The 17714-nt window shown below is 35.3% G+C and overlaps 1 protein-coding gene across 3 annotated transcripts in view; it reads left to right on the forward strand.

The window, feature by feature from the left end:
• Window positions 1–16464, forward strand: part of kirrel1a (kirre like nephrin family adhesion molecule 1a) — a 46352-nt gene extending 29888 nt beyond the window's left edge. For 2 of the 3 annotated variants that reach the window (XM_051114886.1, XM_051114888.1), the window contains 12 exons: window positions 34–191; window positions 334–484; window positions 1834–1939; window positions 2182–2330; window positions 3315–3442; window positions 3808–3934; window positions 4541–4641; window positions 7004–7220; window positions 7645–7752; window positions 8474–8601; window positions 10284–10397; window positions 11492–16464. In XM_051114886.1, coding sequence (XP_050970843.1) covers window positions 34–191; window positions 334–484; window positions 1834–1939; window positions 2182–2330; window positions 3315–3442; window positions 3808–3934; window positions 4541–4641; window positions 7004–7220; window positions 7645–7752; window positions 8474–8601; window positions 10284–10397; window positions 11492–12106 — 2102 coding nt within the window. In that variant the 3' untranslated portion in view covers window positions 12107–16464. The remainder of the gene's footprint in view (window positions 1–33; window positions 192–333; window positions 485–1833; window positions 1940–2181; window positions 2331–3314; window positions 3443–3807; window positions 3935–4540; window positions 4642–7003; window positions 7221–7644; window positions 7753–8473; window positions 8602–10283; window positions 10398–11491) is intronic. The other variant, XM_051114889.1, reaches the window with a different exon arrangement.
• Window positions 16465–17714: the final 1250 nt, after the last annotated feature.

Raw genomic sequence — 17714 nt, forward strand, 5'->3', positions numbered from 1 at the left:
ATTATTGAACTCCGTATGTGTTTGTGTGTGTAGTTCCTCCCGATGAGCCGGTGATTGAGGGCGCCCCGGAGATCCTCCTCACAGCGGGGGTCCCATACAACATGAGCTGCGTTTCCCGCGGAGCCAAACCCGCCTCTGTCATAGAGTGGCAGAAAGACGGCTTGCCGATAGAAGGGGCCGTCAGCACCACGGTTAGCCACACTTACACTCTCATGAGCATAAATGTGAATGTAATGCAAAGCATGCATGAGTTTGTATGTATATAATAGCTTATGTACTCAAGCACAGAGGTACTGGTATGCTATGTCTATGTCTTTTTTTTATGTTATGCAGGAGGTGCTTCCAGACAGGAAACGTGTGACCACACGCAGTTACCTGCCCGTTCTACCAGTAAATACAGACACGGGGAAGAACTTCACCTGTGTCGCTACTAATCTGGCCGTGCCAGTGGGCAAACGGGCCACCATCTCCCTCAACGTACACCGTAAGTCTAAAACCCTTTCCAGCTTCAGTAACATTTATAAGGTAAAAGAAATGAGAGTATCACCCACTAATGGAGCAAATGATACCAATATATATTATTTTTGTTTTGTTGTTTTATTGTTTTTTATTTGTTTATTTTATTATTTTATTTTTATTAGTTTTTATTTTATTTACTGTGATGCAATGTGAAAAACAGCTATTTCAGACATCTAAAACTACACTGAAAATAAATATATGTTTAAAATAAATAATCAGGAAATAGTTCGTAACATATACTGGAAGTCTATAACCCTTTCCAGCTTCAGAAACATTTATGAGGAAAAAGAAATGAGACAAAGTCTCACCCATTAAGGGAGCCAACGATACCAATATATTATTTTATTTTATTTTAAATTTTATTTACTATGATGCAATGTGGAAAACAGCTATTTCAGACATCTAAACTACACTGAAAATGAATATATATTTGAAATAAATAATCAGGCAATAGTTTGCAACGTACGTTGCAATCTGTAACCCTTTCCATCGTCAGTAACATTTAAGAGGAAAAAGAAATGAGACAAAGTCTCACCCACTAATGGAGCCAACAATACCAATATATTTTTGTTTTATTTAAATAAACAATCAGGCAATATTTTGTACCATGTGTATCATTCCGGTTGTAAAACTTAAAGAAAAAAAAAAACATGACAGTAAAGAGTTCCACATTTTAAATAAATTAAAATATAGTTTTTTCCCCCCAAACTTTCTATTAATCAATGAAAATTTTGGGGGGAAAATGTATCACCGTTTTAGCCAAAATATTAAGCAGCATAATTGTTTTCAACATTGGTAATAAGAAATGTTTTTGAGCACCAAATCAGCATATTAGAATGATTTCTGATGGACCACGTGACACTGTTTTTACTGTATTTCTACTTGATCTAACCCTAAAAAATGACATTTGTTGGTGTAGCCTAATTTAGTCAGGTGAATTCGGTCATATTAAAAACTATTTTTGGCTTCAATTTAGATGTTACCACATGAATCACATTTTTAGGCTACCTAAACAAATTTTACAGTGTAGGAAAAGAGTATTCAGTGGCCGTCTTCTCAACCCACAAGTTGGTACAAACCGTTCTAAAGCAGCTTTAAAACCTTCCAAGAGGTTAAAACCTCTTTAAGATGATAGCAAGAACCATTAGGAGGAACCGTGACATTCAGCTACGTTTTGGCGGTATTTTAGAAGTGTCCCTTGTGTTGACTTCCACGGCTCCAGTCCACTCCAGCTCCTTACCGTCAGTCCTTCAACTTGCCTTTGGTCTAATGAATGGCTATGACTTTATGATGTATTCTGAATGCTCTCTGCAGACCCACCGGTGGTGACGTTATCCATTGAGCCTCGCTCTGTATTGGAAGGAGACAGAGTGACCTTCACCTGCCAAGCTACTGCCAACCCACCTATTATGGGTTATAAGTATGTCTCTTACTAAATGTGATGCTTAAAGTGGTTCCTTTTACATTCTGTGAGATGAAAAATTAATGACTTGTTTTATCAGGGAGATAAAGACGTCCTTTAAGTAGTATTAAGCCCCATATATCTTCAATTATTTTCTGTTACGGCAGTTGTACCCTTGAATTCCTTTCTGTACATGCTTCATGGGTCTCTCTTCATAAATCTGCTTATGCATCACTAATTGACCCTTTTGACTTCGCTAGGTGGGCAAAGGGAGGTGTGGTCATACAGGGGGCGAGAGAGAGTGTTTTTGTCACCAAGGCTGACCACTCTTTCTTCACCGAGCCTGTGTCCTGCCAAGTGTTCAATGCTGTGGGCAGCACAAACGTCAGCATACTCGTCGATGTCCACTGTGAGTATTAACTTCAGAAGTTCAGTGTGTACAGCTTGCAAACAAGTCCTGAACATCTTAGAGTGAAAATCTATCTATCTATCTATCTATCTATCTATCTATCTATCTATCTATCTATCTATCTATCTATCTATCAATCTGTCTATCTATCTATCTATCTATCTATCCCTGTCTGTCTGTCTATCTATCTACCATCTATCTATCTGTCTCTATCAATCTATCTATTTGTCTGTCTGTCTATCTATCTATCTATCTATCATCTATCTATCGTTCTATCATTCTATCGTACATACATATCGTCTTTCTGTTTGTCTATCTGTTTATCTATATATCTGTCTATCTATCTATCTATCTATCTATCTATCTATCTATCTATCTTTCATCTATCTATCATTCTATCATTCTATCGTACATACATATCGTTTTTCTGTTTGTCTATCTGTTTATCTATATATCTGTCTATCTATCTATCTATCTATCTATCTATCTATCTATCTATCTATCATCTATCTATCATTCTATCATTCTATCGTACATACATATCGTTTTTCTGTTTGTCTATCTGTTTATCTATATATCTGTCCATCTGTCTGTCTATCTATCTGTCTATCCATCAATCATTCTATCGTACATTCTATCTATCTATCTGTCTGTCTTTCTGTTTATCTATATATCTGTCCATCTGTCTGTCTATCTATATCTATCTATCTATCTATCCATCCCTGTCTGTCTATCTGTCTGTCTATCTATCTATCTATCTATCTATCTATCTATCTATCTATCTATCTGTCTGTCTATCCATGTCTATCTATTTGTCTTGCTATCTCCATCTATCTATCTATCTATCTATCTATCTATCTATCTGTCGTTATCTCTGTCTATCTATCTATCTATCTATCTATCTGTCTGTCTGTCTGTCTATCTATATAAATATTCACATTAAATGCAAAAACCTGACCTGTTTTTAATCTCTGTTTCATGCAGTTGGACCGATTCTGGTTGTAGAGCCTAAACCAGTAACGGTGGACGTAGACTCAGACGTCACTTTAAATTGCAAGTGGGCGGGAAATCCTCCCCTCACACTAACCTGGACAAAGAAGGGTTCAAGCATGGTGAGCATCTGGCTGAGGATGTGTTTAGTGGAAGCTCTTTTCTTTTACATGTTCAGTTTTTCTTTCTGCTCTTTTACTAAAATACAGGCTATCCATTTTTTCTCTACAGTTTTACTTTTTTGTCTGACTATGACATGTTCCCTCTAACTTTATCTCTCTTCAGTGAGTGTGTTCTCCATATGTGTCCTTCTTTTTCTGGCTCTGCTTCTTTTTCAAATTTATCTTCCAACTGTGTTTTGATGTTGAAGCTGCAATCCTTCGTTCCATTTGTTTCTTTTTAGATAATGTCTGCAGTGAACAGGTTTTACAGCATTTTTGTCTTTTTTTCCCATCCCTCTCTCTCTCTCTCCATCTCTAATGCACAGGTTTTGAGTAATAATAACCAGCTCTATCTGAAGTCAGTAAGTCAAGCAGATGCTGGTCAGTATGTGTGTAAGGCCATCGTGCCCAGGATCGGAGTGGGTGAAACAGAGGTCACACTCACCGTCAACGGTCAGTACAGCTGACTTCAAAACATATTTGTTGTTGGTGTCAAAGTTAATGCATCCTCAAACAGTATTTTGGTGGATATTTATTTGTAAGTTGGTAGAACCTACCTAAATAAGGCAGATGCCAGCATAGAGAAGTTGTGGCATGGCCTCAATCTTGAAAAGTGTGATATTAATTTCAGTGTATATATTTTTATGTATTTATTTATTTAGCTGATTTTGTACAGTCAAATTCAGTTCTGGGTCCTAAAGCCAGGTCAAAAAAAAGGTCAACTAAGTCAACTAAAACTAAAATTTAAAATTCTGCATTAAAATTAGAATACATTATTTTGCTAGTTGCCTAGGCACCATTTAGTTTAACAATGTACTCAAATAATTACATCTAAAACTCTAAAACTGAAACAAAAATTAATAAAAATTACAGACATATTTAAAAATTTTTTTTTTACAAAAAACAAAAACAAAATTGCTAAAACTTTACCTAAAGCTAAAATTAAAATATAGCAAATATAAAAATTGATTCTGTAGTTTTTCTAGTAATATAGTTTCTGTTGTTAATGCATTTTGTTTTGGACTGTTTATTTATTTATTTATTCATTTTTTGGATCAGGTCCACCCATCATCTCAAGTGAACCAGTCCAGTATGCAGTTCGAGGCGAGAGAGGGGAAGTCAAGTGTTATATTGCCAGCACGCCTCCTCCTGACAAAATTGTAAGTTACATTACATTTGCATGCATTTACCTTTATGCTATTTTCCACAGAAGGATTCTTAAAAAAATCTAATAACTGATACTTATTGTTTTATAATAGCCTAAGAAACCAGATGAGCTCACCTTAAACTAGTTTGTAGAGTTTTTAGTTTAAAACTAACTCAAACTAGGTCTGAACTCAAAGTAATGTCTATCTATCTATCTATCTAACTGTCTATGTCTGTCTGTCTATCCATGTCTGTGTTCTATCAATCTATCCGTCTGTCTGTCTGTTTATCCATCTATCAGTCTATTCGTCTATCTATCCATCTGCCTTCTATCAATCTGTCTATCCATCCGTCTTAATCATAATTGTCATAATTGGTGTCAAAGTTAATGCATCCTCAAACAGTATTTTAGTGGATATTTATCTGTCATTTGGTAGAACCTAGCTAAATAAGGCAGATGCCAGCATAGAGAAGTTGTGTGGCATGGCCTCAATCTCGAAAAGTGTAATATTAATACATTTCAGTGTATATATTTTTTATGTATTTATTTATTTAGCTGCTGTAGATGGTTTTGCTGTAGCTCCATATATATGTGGCTTTCAGACGCATCGCTTCTCTGAAACAACAAGTGATTCTAATTTAAAATGACGTGCAGCTCAGTCCTGGTGCATCTCCAGGATGAGATTTATGAAATATGAAATATGGGAACAGAGAAGTCGTTCTTTTAATGCTGTAGCTTTTTCAAATGTCTTGGTTTGTGAGGTAAATGGAAGCTTACCATGAACATGTGGAGGTATACATTTTTAAATATTCTCACAGCTCAGCATGAATAATACAACAGTTTTAGTGGTTTTAAAAGGAGAACTGGTGCTTTCTCACCATTATCCAGCCCCATGTTTCAGCATGGAAAGGCCATTTATCCCACTGCCGGTGTGAAATACGTGTTCATGCGGGCAATGTGAAGCAGATAGAGTTCAGGTGCATTTTATGCACTTGAATATGCTTTTTAAATCCTAAATATTTATAAAGGATTTCCTTTTTCACTCCTGTATGAAATGTACAGATTATGTTGCACTGTACTGCATTATTTTTGGTCCATTTGCTTCTTGCAGGACCTGCCACTGCAGATTTATACTATTTACTATTTATTTCTCAGCCGTTACCTGATAGAATTTAAATTATTTTTTTTTTTTGGAAATGTCATTATTTTACATGTACAAAATTATAGCACGGCCAAAAGTTTGGAATAATTTTTTAATGTTTTTGAAAGAAATCTGCATTTATTTAAAGATGTTGACATAATTGGTTTATATTTTAATTAGTGGTGTCAATCGACTAAAAAAATTAATTAATTGCGATTAATCCCACCTAACATTACAATTTTTAATTATACTTTTATATTGCAATAATTTCATATTCAATCTTTAATGTAGAAACAACATAAAGAAAGTATATTTTTATTATTTGTTTAATGCCATCTATTTTTTATGACTGAAGACAAGTATCAATGATACCAGCTGATGTCTCTATGAATTTTTTCCTAATATTTAACCATTGGCTATAGCCATTCAACATTACAGTATAATTGAGAGCTTCCAATTTAACATTTATTAGACTTGTAATTTAAGTGAACTTAAAACAATCTTCACATAAACCTATTATAAGCTACCTGTGCCCTTCAGCAAGAAAATATAGCCACATTTAATAAAGTTATCAAGCACTAAAATCTAAATTAAATAAAAGATAAAGCTTAAAACTACAGAAGTTATTGATTTCCTTTCTATTAATTTTGTTCTTTGATTAACAGAGATCACAGCAGCTGGTTATTAGGATATTTTGGCTGCTGTTACTTTAAAAGCTGCCGCTGCTGAAATTGAAGCGGATCTGACACTGCTTTAAATGTGACAAATAATAAACACTTACATGCACAGTTTAAATATATATATATCTATGTGTATATATGAAGAGTTCAGATGCTAAACCAGCTAAAAGCCATCTCTGTCAAAAATGAGATAATGATACTGGGTGAACGCTCTCGACACATATTACACGTCCATCAAATAATTTTTCTTCGAACTCGCTAAATTCCAGCCTCAGCCCAATCAGAAGTACCTGTACTTACATAGAAACCTATACATCTGAGCCTGATAAAAATGCATTTTTTAAAGAAAGATGTCAGATGGATTTAGCTGGTTTTGCATCTGAACTCTTCATATATATATATATATATATAAAGAGAGGGATAATTATCTGTCATCTTGAACCTTCACATTTCTTCCTGCGGATTTTAATTCAGTCTTTCGCTTATATATACTGGAGATTTTAATGTGAAGTGCATGTGAGTGATCTCTGTAATCTGTGTGTGTGTGTTTCCAGGTGTGGGCATGGAAGGAAAATGTGTGGGAAAAAGAAAAGGGCACCCTATCAGAACGATACACGGTAGAACAGAGCAAAATGCCCGCACAGGGCGGCGCGGTGCTCTCCACCCTCACCATCAACAACGTCATGGAGTCAGACTTCCAGTCCACATACAACTGCACCGCCTGGAATTCATTCGGACCTGGGACCATGATCATCACACTAGAAGAGACTGGTGAGGATATGCACCTGCATGTGCACATATGTGATGCTTCTGAATAAAATGTACAGTTTATTCCATTAGTCATGAAACATCATACAGTACAAAAATTCACTGTGCTGCTGTATCATCTTTAGAGTACAATAGAGTTCTCTACTGAGGTAAAAGAGCAGTCTTCAATAATAAATAGCTTGAATGGAGTCTCCTAAATTTGTTCCAGGTCACATCAACTCAGGTTAAGAGTACTCTCTCTAATATACAGGACCTATGACAAATGAGTCATGAATCTGCATCATATCACAATAACATTCCCTCTTTTCTTTCTTCTATCCATTTCGGGCAGAAGATTAAAAGCAAAACGGCCATCAACAACAGCCAAAAATGAAAAGTGCAATTGCGGTGCTTATCTTTTTTTGTCTTTTTTTTATTGAAATTATAGAAAGAGTGCCGGTTGGGATCATTGCAGGAGTCACCGTCTGCTGTTCGATTCTGCTTCTGCTGTGTTTGCTAGCATTAGTGCTGTTTTTGTATCGGCAACGCAAAGGAAGTAAGTTATCAGAGTTCACCGATGCAAACCTACAATTTATAATAAATGTTTTTTGTTTTAAGTGTATTTTGAAATGCCGTTTATTCATCTGATGGCAAAGCTGAATTTTCAGCATCATTACTCCAGTCTTCATTGTCACATGATGCTTCAGAATTCATTCTAATATGCCAATTTGCAGCTTAAGAAACATTTCTTATTATCATCAATTCTGAAGATATATGAATATATTTTTCAGAACCCATGATACATTTTCTCGGGATTCTTTGATGGATAGAAAATTTAAAAAACGCCATTGAATGTTTTGTGATTGAATGATTTTTTTGTCATTTTAAATGTCTTGACTGTCACTTGATCAATTTAATTGTTTTATTTTATTTTTTATTTTTTTTTTCTCAGCCTAGACTTTTCAACAGGAGAGTAAATTATTTAATTATATTATTAAAAATATTATTTTACGTTCATTTACAGTAATAAGTCTGTCTAGTGAGCTGTTTAAACGTCACCTAAAATAATCGTACAAAAATCTGAAATAATATGTCTTTCAAACAGCGACATGGAAAGTTTGTCTTTGAGAATGTAGAAGTAAAAGTCTCTAAATGTGCACAAAACCCAAGGGCATATTTAGCCATATTTAAGAACATCAATAATAGCCACAAACACGTCAAAAAGCATGTTAACGGTGGTGATGATTCAGATGTTTACCGGGATGTTTACTTTCCAGGTCGTCGAGGGGTCACGCTCGGCAAGCCAGATATCAAGGTAGAGACTATAAACAAAGAGACCCACAGCCTGGAGGAAGACTCGGGGAGCGTCTCCACGGCAACACGCATGGTTAAGGCCATGTACTCGGTAAGTAATTTTGACAACACACACACACAGAGCAACAACTGAAGGATGGAGAGGGACTTTGAGATAGTGAAGCTTTTAACATCAGACATAATAGTTTAATTATTACAAGTAAAATGTTACTGATCCTGAAAACAAACATTCTGTTGATGAAAACATTTTGTTGAGATGAGCTGAGTTAACACTATGGAAGCCCATTTTCTGCCACTAAATAAAAAATAAAAACGTTTTTATCTCAAAATTCTGACTTTTTTTCTCATGATTGCAAGTTTACATCTCGCAATTCTGACTTTTTTCTCAGAATTGTGAGATATAAACCAGCGACTGCGAGTTATAAAGTCAGAATTGCATTACATAAACTTGCAATTTTGAGAAATTAAGTCAGAATTGCGTGATATAAACTCACAATTGCAATTTATAAAGTCAGAATTAGGAGACATTGGGAGTTTATGTCTCCCAATTCTGACTTTTTTTTACTCCCCAGAGTATATATCTCACACTTGTGACTTGTTTTTCTCAGAATTGCGAGTTCATATCTCGCAATTGACTTTTTTTTTCTCAAAAAAACAATTTTGACTTTATAACACAATTGCGAGTTTATAAAAAAGTCAGAATTGCGAGATATAAACTTGCAATTGCGAGGAAAAAAGTCTGAATTGTGAGACTGTGAGAGTTTTTATCTTGCAATTCTGACTTTATTCATGTAATTGTGAGTTTATATCATGCAATTCTGAGAAAAAAAGTCTGAATTCTGAGTTTATATCTTGCAATCTTGACCTTATAACTCTGTAATTGAGTTTATATCGCAATTCTGAGAAAAATAGTTTAGATCTCATAATTCTGATTTCATTTCTCAGAATTGCAAGGTTAAATCTCACAAATGTGAGTTTATATCACAATTCTGAGAAAATAATTGTAAGATAAAAAGTCGCAATAACCTTTTTTATTTTTAATACAGTGGCAGAAACGGGCTTCCATATAAAACACATGAACAGCTTAATAGCTGAGTTTTGTCAACAATATTGTAATTCATAATGTGTTATTCTGACAAGAGCTGGACTATTATGTACAACATAAGAAGGGAGATTTATATAATTTATATTGTTAATTAAATTAATTTTTTTGTTATTAATATTACTGTGCTAATATTAATTAAAAATGTATCTTGATGTAATGTTGTGTCTTTTGCCGGTGGTGATTGTGCCTTGTCTTGTGAATCTTGTGAAGAGCACTGCACTGACAATTAACTAATTAATAACTCTTACACTTTTCCTTTATTACAACACTGACACTAATTAATTGATAACACTGAAATGTACAATTACTAACCACATGATTTGATCTGTATGAACAAATTTTCCCTAAAATTATTCAGCATTATTTCACTTGTTACACAATGCTTTCAGTATATAATAACTGCTACTAAATTTCGAAAACCTGCCTAACACATAACAAAGACACTTCTTTTACAAAAATTAATTACTAATCATCTTTACTTCCTCCAATGTATTTCCTCTTAAATAACATTTCCAAAGCTGAAATTAATCCTTTTTCTCTCTCAACCTCCCTTTCTTCCTTTACATCCTTCTTCTCTTCTCCTCCTCTTATCTCCTGTTGGTTTTCTTCCCCTCTTCCGTTGCATCTTTCTCCCCCTCTTGGTTGCTCTCTTGTCGTTTATGGTTTAGTTTTTACCTTCTGTGACCCTCTCTCCCTCCTCCCAGCCTTTTAAAGATGACATTGACCTCAAACAGGAGTTACGCAGTGACACGCTGGACACGCGCCAGGACTACGAGCTCAAGGTGAACAGACACACCGATACTTCTGCACACACTAATATAAGTGATATATGACCTGTACTTTGTTTTACAAAAAAAAATGCAGCTTAGACCTCAGCAGTCGGGTTCCATGCGTAAAAATTTGGTTTTGGTTGGTATGCTGCTTGTTTCAGATTTAAAGGGATAGTTCACCCAAAAATGAAAATTCTGTAATTACTCACCCTCTTGTCGTTCCAAACCCATAAGACCTTTGTTCGTCTTCGTAACACAAATTAAGATGTTTTTGATGAAATCTGAGAGTTTTCTCACCCTGCAAAGGCCTAGAAAGGTAGTAAGGACATTGTTAAAATAGTCCTTGTGACATCATTGGTTCAGCTGTAATTTTTCTGAACCTACAAGAATACTTTTTATGTGCAAAGAAAGGTGTTTTGTAATTTGTGTTCTGTAGATGAACGAAGGTCTTATGGTTTTGGAATGGCATGAGGGTGAGCAATTAATGACAGAATTTTAAATTTTTGGGTGAACTAACCCTTTAAGCCTGTAATGTTGTTTTTCATTCAGCTGGTTAGTTTGCATCAGTTCATAGCTTAAAACTCTTTATTGATAAAAAATGTTTTAAACTCCCTGTGTACAACATAAAAAGACTGATATTGAAATCAAGTATTCACATATGTGACCCTGGACCACAAAACCACTCATAAGGTTCAAGTTTATGAAACTGAGATTTATACATCATCTGAAAGCTGAATAAATAACCTTTCCGTTGATGTATGGTTTGTTAGGATAGGACAGATATAACTTGTCATCTGGAATGCAAAGGGTGCAAAAAATCAAAATACTGAGAAAAGTTGTCCAAATGAAGTTCTTAGCAATGCATATTATTAATCAAAACTTAAGTTTTGATATATTTATGGTAAGAAAATAAAAAAATATCTTTATAGAACATGATATTTACTTAATATCCTAATGATTTTTGGCATAAAAGAAAAATCCATAATTTTGACCCATACAGTGTATTATTGGCTATTGCTATAAATATACCTGTGCTACTTCCGACTGGTTTTGTGGTCCAATGTCATATAAAAAGCTTCACTGAATATGCCTGTTGCCTTTTGCAGGACCCAACAAACGGCTACTACAATGTGCGAGCTTCCACCCATGATGAGGGACGTCCCGCCTCCCGATCCATGCACTACTCAGACTATCGCACCTCTGGCCAGCCAGGGGGTGCCGCGGCCGTTGTGAGCGGTAGCTCAGGAGCTCCCGGAGCTACTGCAGGTCCGGGAACACCGAGCAGCTTGGCACCAGGCTCACGAGCGGGCTGCTATGACCCCCGCCCTCCCTCTAGACTCTCGCACAACAGCTACGCCCAATTCAACACGTTCACCCGCGCCGGGCAGTCCCAGCAGCCTCCGCCCAGCTCTGGCCCACAGACTAGCGACTTCACCGCTGAATGCAGCCTCTTGGACTCTACCGGTCAGCTCGGATACGAAAATTACGGCTACCCGCACTATCCAACGTTTCGGATGGGTTTTGGTCCGCCTAGCCTCGCCCCGTTAGAAGGTGGCCCGGCGTATGAGATGTACGGAGTCGGGCCGAGCGTCAGCGCAGGAGGAACCGGAACCCCAGAGACTGGACTTGGGAAATACGGCAGTTCCACACGGTTCTCCTACACCTCCCAGCATTCTGATTATTCCCACCGACACACACAGAGGATGCAGACACATGTGTAAGAGAGAAGCGTCACATGTGCGTAACATAAGTTACGCTGATGTTATGCCGATATCGGCCATATAAGTACACACACTCACACAGATACACAGGATGGAAATAATGAATGAAACAGAGATAAACACGAAGGGTGAACGAACAAAGAGAAGCTCTGAGTAAACGGAGGCTGAGAAATGAGAATGGGATCCAGGGCAGGAGCGTCTTTGCGTTTATTTCCCAGCTCCAGGAGCTGAAAGCGAAAGTCACAATCAAGACTGGTGTCTAGAAAAGATCTAAGATCTTTATACCGTTCACTAAATCCTGAATGCTTTTTATAAGCATGGTCACAAAGGTAATTCCTGAGAAATGAAGGGTGCCTCTTATAGGCTTATAGTCTTGTTTTACAGTGGTCTCTGACAGAGATGGTCATGTACATGTATGAATTCTCTTCAATGGCTTCTTCAACTTCTCTCCTTAGGCTTAGCGTAGTTTAAAGGGCATTTAATGACAAATTGCACAATATACAGTGGGGTCCAAAAATCTGAGACCACCAAAATTTTTTTTCATTTCTTATTTAAATTTTGACGTAAACTGAAAATTTCCTGATTTAAAAAAAAAATGTAAACCTGGAAATGAAGCCTACACAATTTTTAAGCTGCTAATCAAAAGTAAATTCATGCTGGATTACATGAATCACCTGTAGAAAAATCTAGATATGTTTTGGACAAACTCTGCAGAATTCTGTATGATGGATTTAAGTATAGTAATAGGGATGAAACGATATTATCAATATCGTGGTGTCGCGATAGCAAAACTCGATATTATCGTGGTCACATGACATATGAAACGATAGGTCTTCTGGGCAAAAGTATAGTTATTAAAATATATTTAAACTGCTTATTCTAACATAAAAGTTCTTTATAGTTGTGCTTTGAAGCATTGTGCTTTGACACAGTATCTGTTAAACAAACTAAAACCGAAAGCACAATATGGCTTAATTTTGCTGCGCGTTTCAAAGCGATCAGTTTGTGATCCAATATTGTCTGCGTCTCACAACAGCTCCGTTCACAGTTTATTGCATGTGCTGTGAGTTTAGCGCACGTTTGAGAACGCAAAGGTCAGCAGTTATGCTTTATTTTCACTGCAGATGATTACAGCATTTCACTAGATTTGTAGTGAAACACGTTTCTGTAAGCCTGAGAAATCGGGAAAAGAAAAGAAATTGGGAAAGAAGTTTTGTAATTTCCCTGCTGTAATGTAAAGCAAAAATAATTTACCTATGAAATTTTCAGGAACATGGGTTGGAGCTCTCAATTTTAAACTGTCAAAGTGCATTAGACAGAATAATTTAACTTTAAAATGTACAATTTGTTTTTTTTTCAATTCTTAATTTGTCTTTTTCTAAAAAAAAAAAAAAAAAAATCGATATTATCATATTGTGACATTTTGATATTGTTACATCCCTATATAATAATAATGTGTTTACCATATTTAAAGGGATAGTTCACCTAAAAATTAAGAATTTTTCCATTAATTACTTAACCTAAAGCTGTTCCAGACATGTATTAATTTCTTTTTTCTGTTGAACACAAAAGAAGATATTTTGAAAAATCTTGGTAACCAAACAGTTGATGGTCCAACAGTTGATGGTCCCCATTGACTCCCATAGTATTTTTTTAAAACCAAGGAAGTCAATAGGGACTATATAAAATTCTTCAAAATATCTTCTTTTATGTTTCAAAGAAGAAAGAATGTAGAGTAAATAAGGACAAAAAGGGGTCTAAAGATGATTTAAAATGATTTAAAATAAGACTAAATAAAATAAATATTAAAATATGATAAGACTACTAAAAATTGGGAACCAGGGTTAAAACTGCCTTAAAAACAAGGATACTGTATATAATGTAGCCTAATTTTAGAAGTGTGATTTTTAGACCTGGAAAACAGGGTTGCCAGGTTTTCACAACAAAACCCGCCCAATTGCTACTCAAAACTAGCCCAAAACTATCACGTTTTGAGGTGGGTCCCCTGGTAAAAATTGTGTTCCGCTTCAACCCGCAGACATCAAAAATGACCCGCGGTGACAGTGTTAAAGTAGCCCAATTCCATGGAAAACCTGCTGGAAAAGTCATAGACATTAATAAAATCTTTCCCCATTTCTATAATGAATATACAATTTTTTTTTTTTTTAATCTTAATCTTAATCTTATCCAGCAATTCACAGACAAATTAGCCATTTTTTTTTTTTTTAATAATAATAATAATAATAATAATATTAAGATATTCGAAAATAAGACTTTTAGACCTCACTGTAAATGGTTACCAGTGTCACAAAATATCAAAATATCTTTATTTTTCCATTCATTCTCAAATGAAGGTCGACAAAGAAAATGAAGAGCACACAACACTCGTACAACACTCTTGATTACCAAAGCAACATATTTTGAGACTAGATAATTCTTTATTATTTTGCGTGTAAATCAGCATCTACCTGGCTGTCCAGCTTGCTGAGCTACCTCGTCAAACAGGTTACTAGCCTTCCAATGCAGCGACCAACTGGTGGAAAGGTCCAACTCGATTGAAAAAAGCACTTTTTGGCATTCGCAATAAATCTCATTACCCTTTAAATTTCAACATTATGACAGAGAGCAGCTGAGGAAGCCATTCGACCGTTTTCAGACATGCCATTTAGTTCACTATCCTACAAATAGTTCAGAACCATGGAATATATATAAATCTATTTACATATTCATATACAGGAATGCCCCACTCTTTTCCATGGTGCTTTTGTAGTGGGGTCATTGTTTGCACTGCATTCCAGTATTCTAGCTTAGATTACCCTCATAATCGATATGTAATCTCTCATTTGCACACTAGGCTAGAGCGTTCTCTCTCTACGTTTCGAATATTACCGAAAATCTTCTTTTTTTGTCATATTTCTGTAAGTGATTCTGGACCAAAGGTTCAACGTTAGAGTATCAGTCTTTATTTGGGTGATATTCACCTCAACGAACAAGAAAATATGCAGATTTGTTTGTTATCGTTGTTTGCGAATTTATTCGGTCGCGAGTGACCTAGAGTTTTTCTTCTTTCTTCTTCTTTTTTTGTTTAATTTGAGGGTTGGGAACAGCAGAGAAGGTCTGAAACTGATCCAGCCTTAGGTATCCAAACTCACCCTTACTGATCTAAGATCAGGCTGCTATCACATTCGTCTTAAAGATTGCGAAGATCAAATTGGAACTAATTTATGGTCAAAGGTCTGGAGTGATTTTTAACGTCAGTAGGACTTTCAAGTGAAGTTTGAGATGGGAGAGTCTTTCACTCACTTATTCACACAGACACACACCTGATATTTGTGCCAAACACAAACGACTAACTTGAAGTATTTTCCGCCAATTAAGAAAAACTACCTTACGGGGACCAGAGATGGTCTTTGGCTATGAACTGTCTTCAACGGGTTTTGAAGGATGCCATTATCAAAGCAATGATGACAAAGGAGAAACGTGAGGATGAAGACAATCCCTCCGAACAGTGAGGTACTCGCTCTCTGCGACTAGTTTTCGTCTTCGTCCGCATTTCGAACGAGCCTTGTAAATACTTTCCCATGTGTAATTCCGACTTCAAGTATTATTTTACATCATCCAATGTGATGCACTCTTTAAATGCAGTATTGTTATGTTTTCAATTGCGCGAAGAAGGTTGACAAACACTATAGCGATGGTACTTTCTTGACTTGAGCGGACGATGAGTAGCTCGGTTGGAGCCAGTACGATACCAAGAGGATCCGGAAACATCTTGATGACCTGCTTGAGCTGCCAATCACTCATCCTTTATATCGATGGCCTGGGGAAAACCTTGTGGGACACGTGACCCACTAAGACAGTATTTTGCATTCCCCGTCCCATCTAAGAACTTGAAGCTCCATGAAGACGAGAAGAAGGAATATATGAAGGAGTGAACAAAATAAAGAGTGGCCTTAGGAAAACATGACTTTTATATTCCCTCACTTTATAAACCGGCTTAAGGCCAGACGAGTGCGTGCAGATGACGGTATGTGTGTGTTTTTGTGTGTGCGACTGAGCGCGAGTGTGCGTATATGAAAATCTTTATGTAATCCGTTCATTTACTTCTCTCACGTTCCTGCTCCAATACTTTTCTTCTGCTGGTAGGAGTGTATCCTGTATAATTGTGTCTTAGAAAATAAACGTTGACCTTACTGTACTGTTCTTGGTAGCTGAAAAATGTTTGACAGATGTAAAACAAAAGTTATTGATTTTTTTTTTTATTTCCCTTTGATTTTTTCCAATATTTTTTAAAAATGTTACGTAATTATTTTTTCACAGTATATCAGAAATAAAAGCACTGTTTTTCTAAGAATCAATGAAGTATTGAATGCGTGGTTTATATGCAGTGTGCAATACAGATACATTTAATGTTTATTCATGGGTTAGAAAATGCTGTCAGCAACAGTAAAACAGGAAGAACAAAATGAGAACATTATTGTTTATAGAAACGCATACAATTTTCATGAATGTAGTAATATAGGCCTGATATTAATACTGTTTTTAAAGAAAGTTCCTTAAGGACCTATCCACTACACTATTTTTACAATTTAAAATAAATGTTTTCCTTTTAAACACATTTTAAAATGCAATTTATTCATGTCATGAATATGCAGAAATCTTCAATGCCACAGGATCCTTCAAAAATCATTCTAATTCCTGATTTGTTCAAGAACATTTACTATTGTTATTATCAAAGTGGAAACTATGATACATTTTTTAGGAATCTTTGTCTTTGATAAATAAAAAGTTAAAAGTAACAGCATTTATTTGAAATAATAAAAATATTTTGTCATGTGATAAATATCTTTCCTTGAACTTTTGATTAATTTAATGCGTCCTTGCTGAATAAGAGTAAAAAAAAGAAAAGTTTTACTGACCCCCACTACTTTAAATAGTAGCCAAAAATATATAATTACACTACCAGTCAAACCTTTTTAAACAGTAAGATTTTTAATGTTTTTAAAGGTGTCTCTTCTGCTTACCAAGCCTGCATTTTTTTAATCCAAAATACAGCGAAAGCAGTAATATTGTGAAATATTTTTACTATTTAAAATAACTGCTTTCTATTTAAAAATATTTTAAAATGTGATTTACTCATGTGATCAAAGCTACCTTTTCATCATTATTACTTCAGTCTTCAGTGTCACATGATCCTTCAGAAATCATTCTAATATGGGATTCAAGAAACATTTTTTATTATAATTATCATCAATATTTTAAACCGTTGAGTACGTTTTTTCAGGATTCTTTGATGAATAGAAATGTCCAAAGATCAGCAATTATCTGAAATAAAATTATAGAAAGTAATACTTTTAAGTAGCAAAGATGCTTTAAGTTGCTCAGAAGTGATGATAAAGACATTTATAATGTTAAAAAAGATTTCTATTTCAGATAAATGCTGTTCTTCTGAACTTTCTGTTCATCAAAGAAACCTGAAAAAATTCTACTCAGCTTTTTTCAACATAATAAAAACGTTTTTTTTGAGCAGCAAATCAGAATATTAGAATGATTTCTGAAGAATCATCTGACTGGTGTGATGATGCTCAAAATTCAGCTTTGAAATCAC

Source organism: Labeo rohita, chromosome 7 (genome assembly GCF_022985175.1).
Source record: "Labeo rohita strain BAU-BD-2019 chromosome 7, IGBB_LRoh.1.0, whole genome shotgun sequence".
Classification (NCBI taxonomy): Eukaryota; Metazoa; Chordata; class Actinopteri; order Cypriniformes; family Cyprinidae; genus Labeo; species Labeo rohita.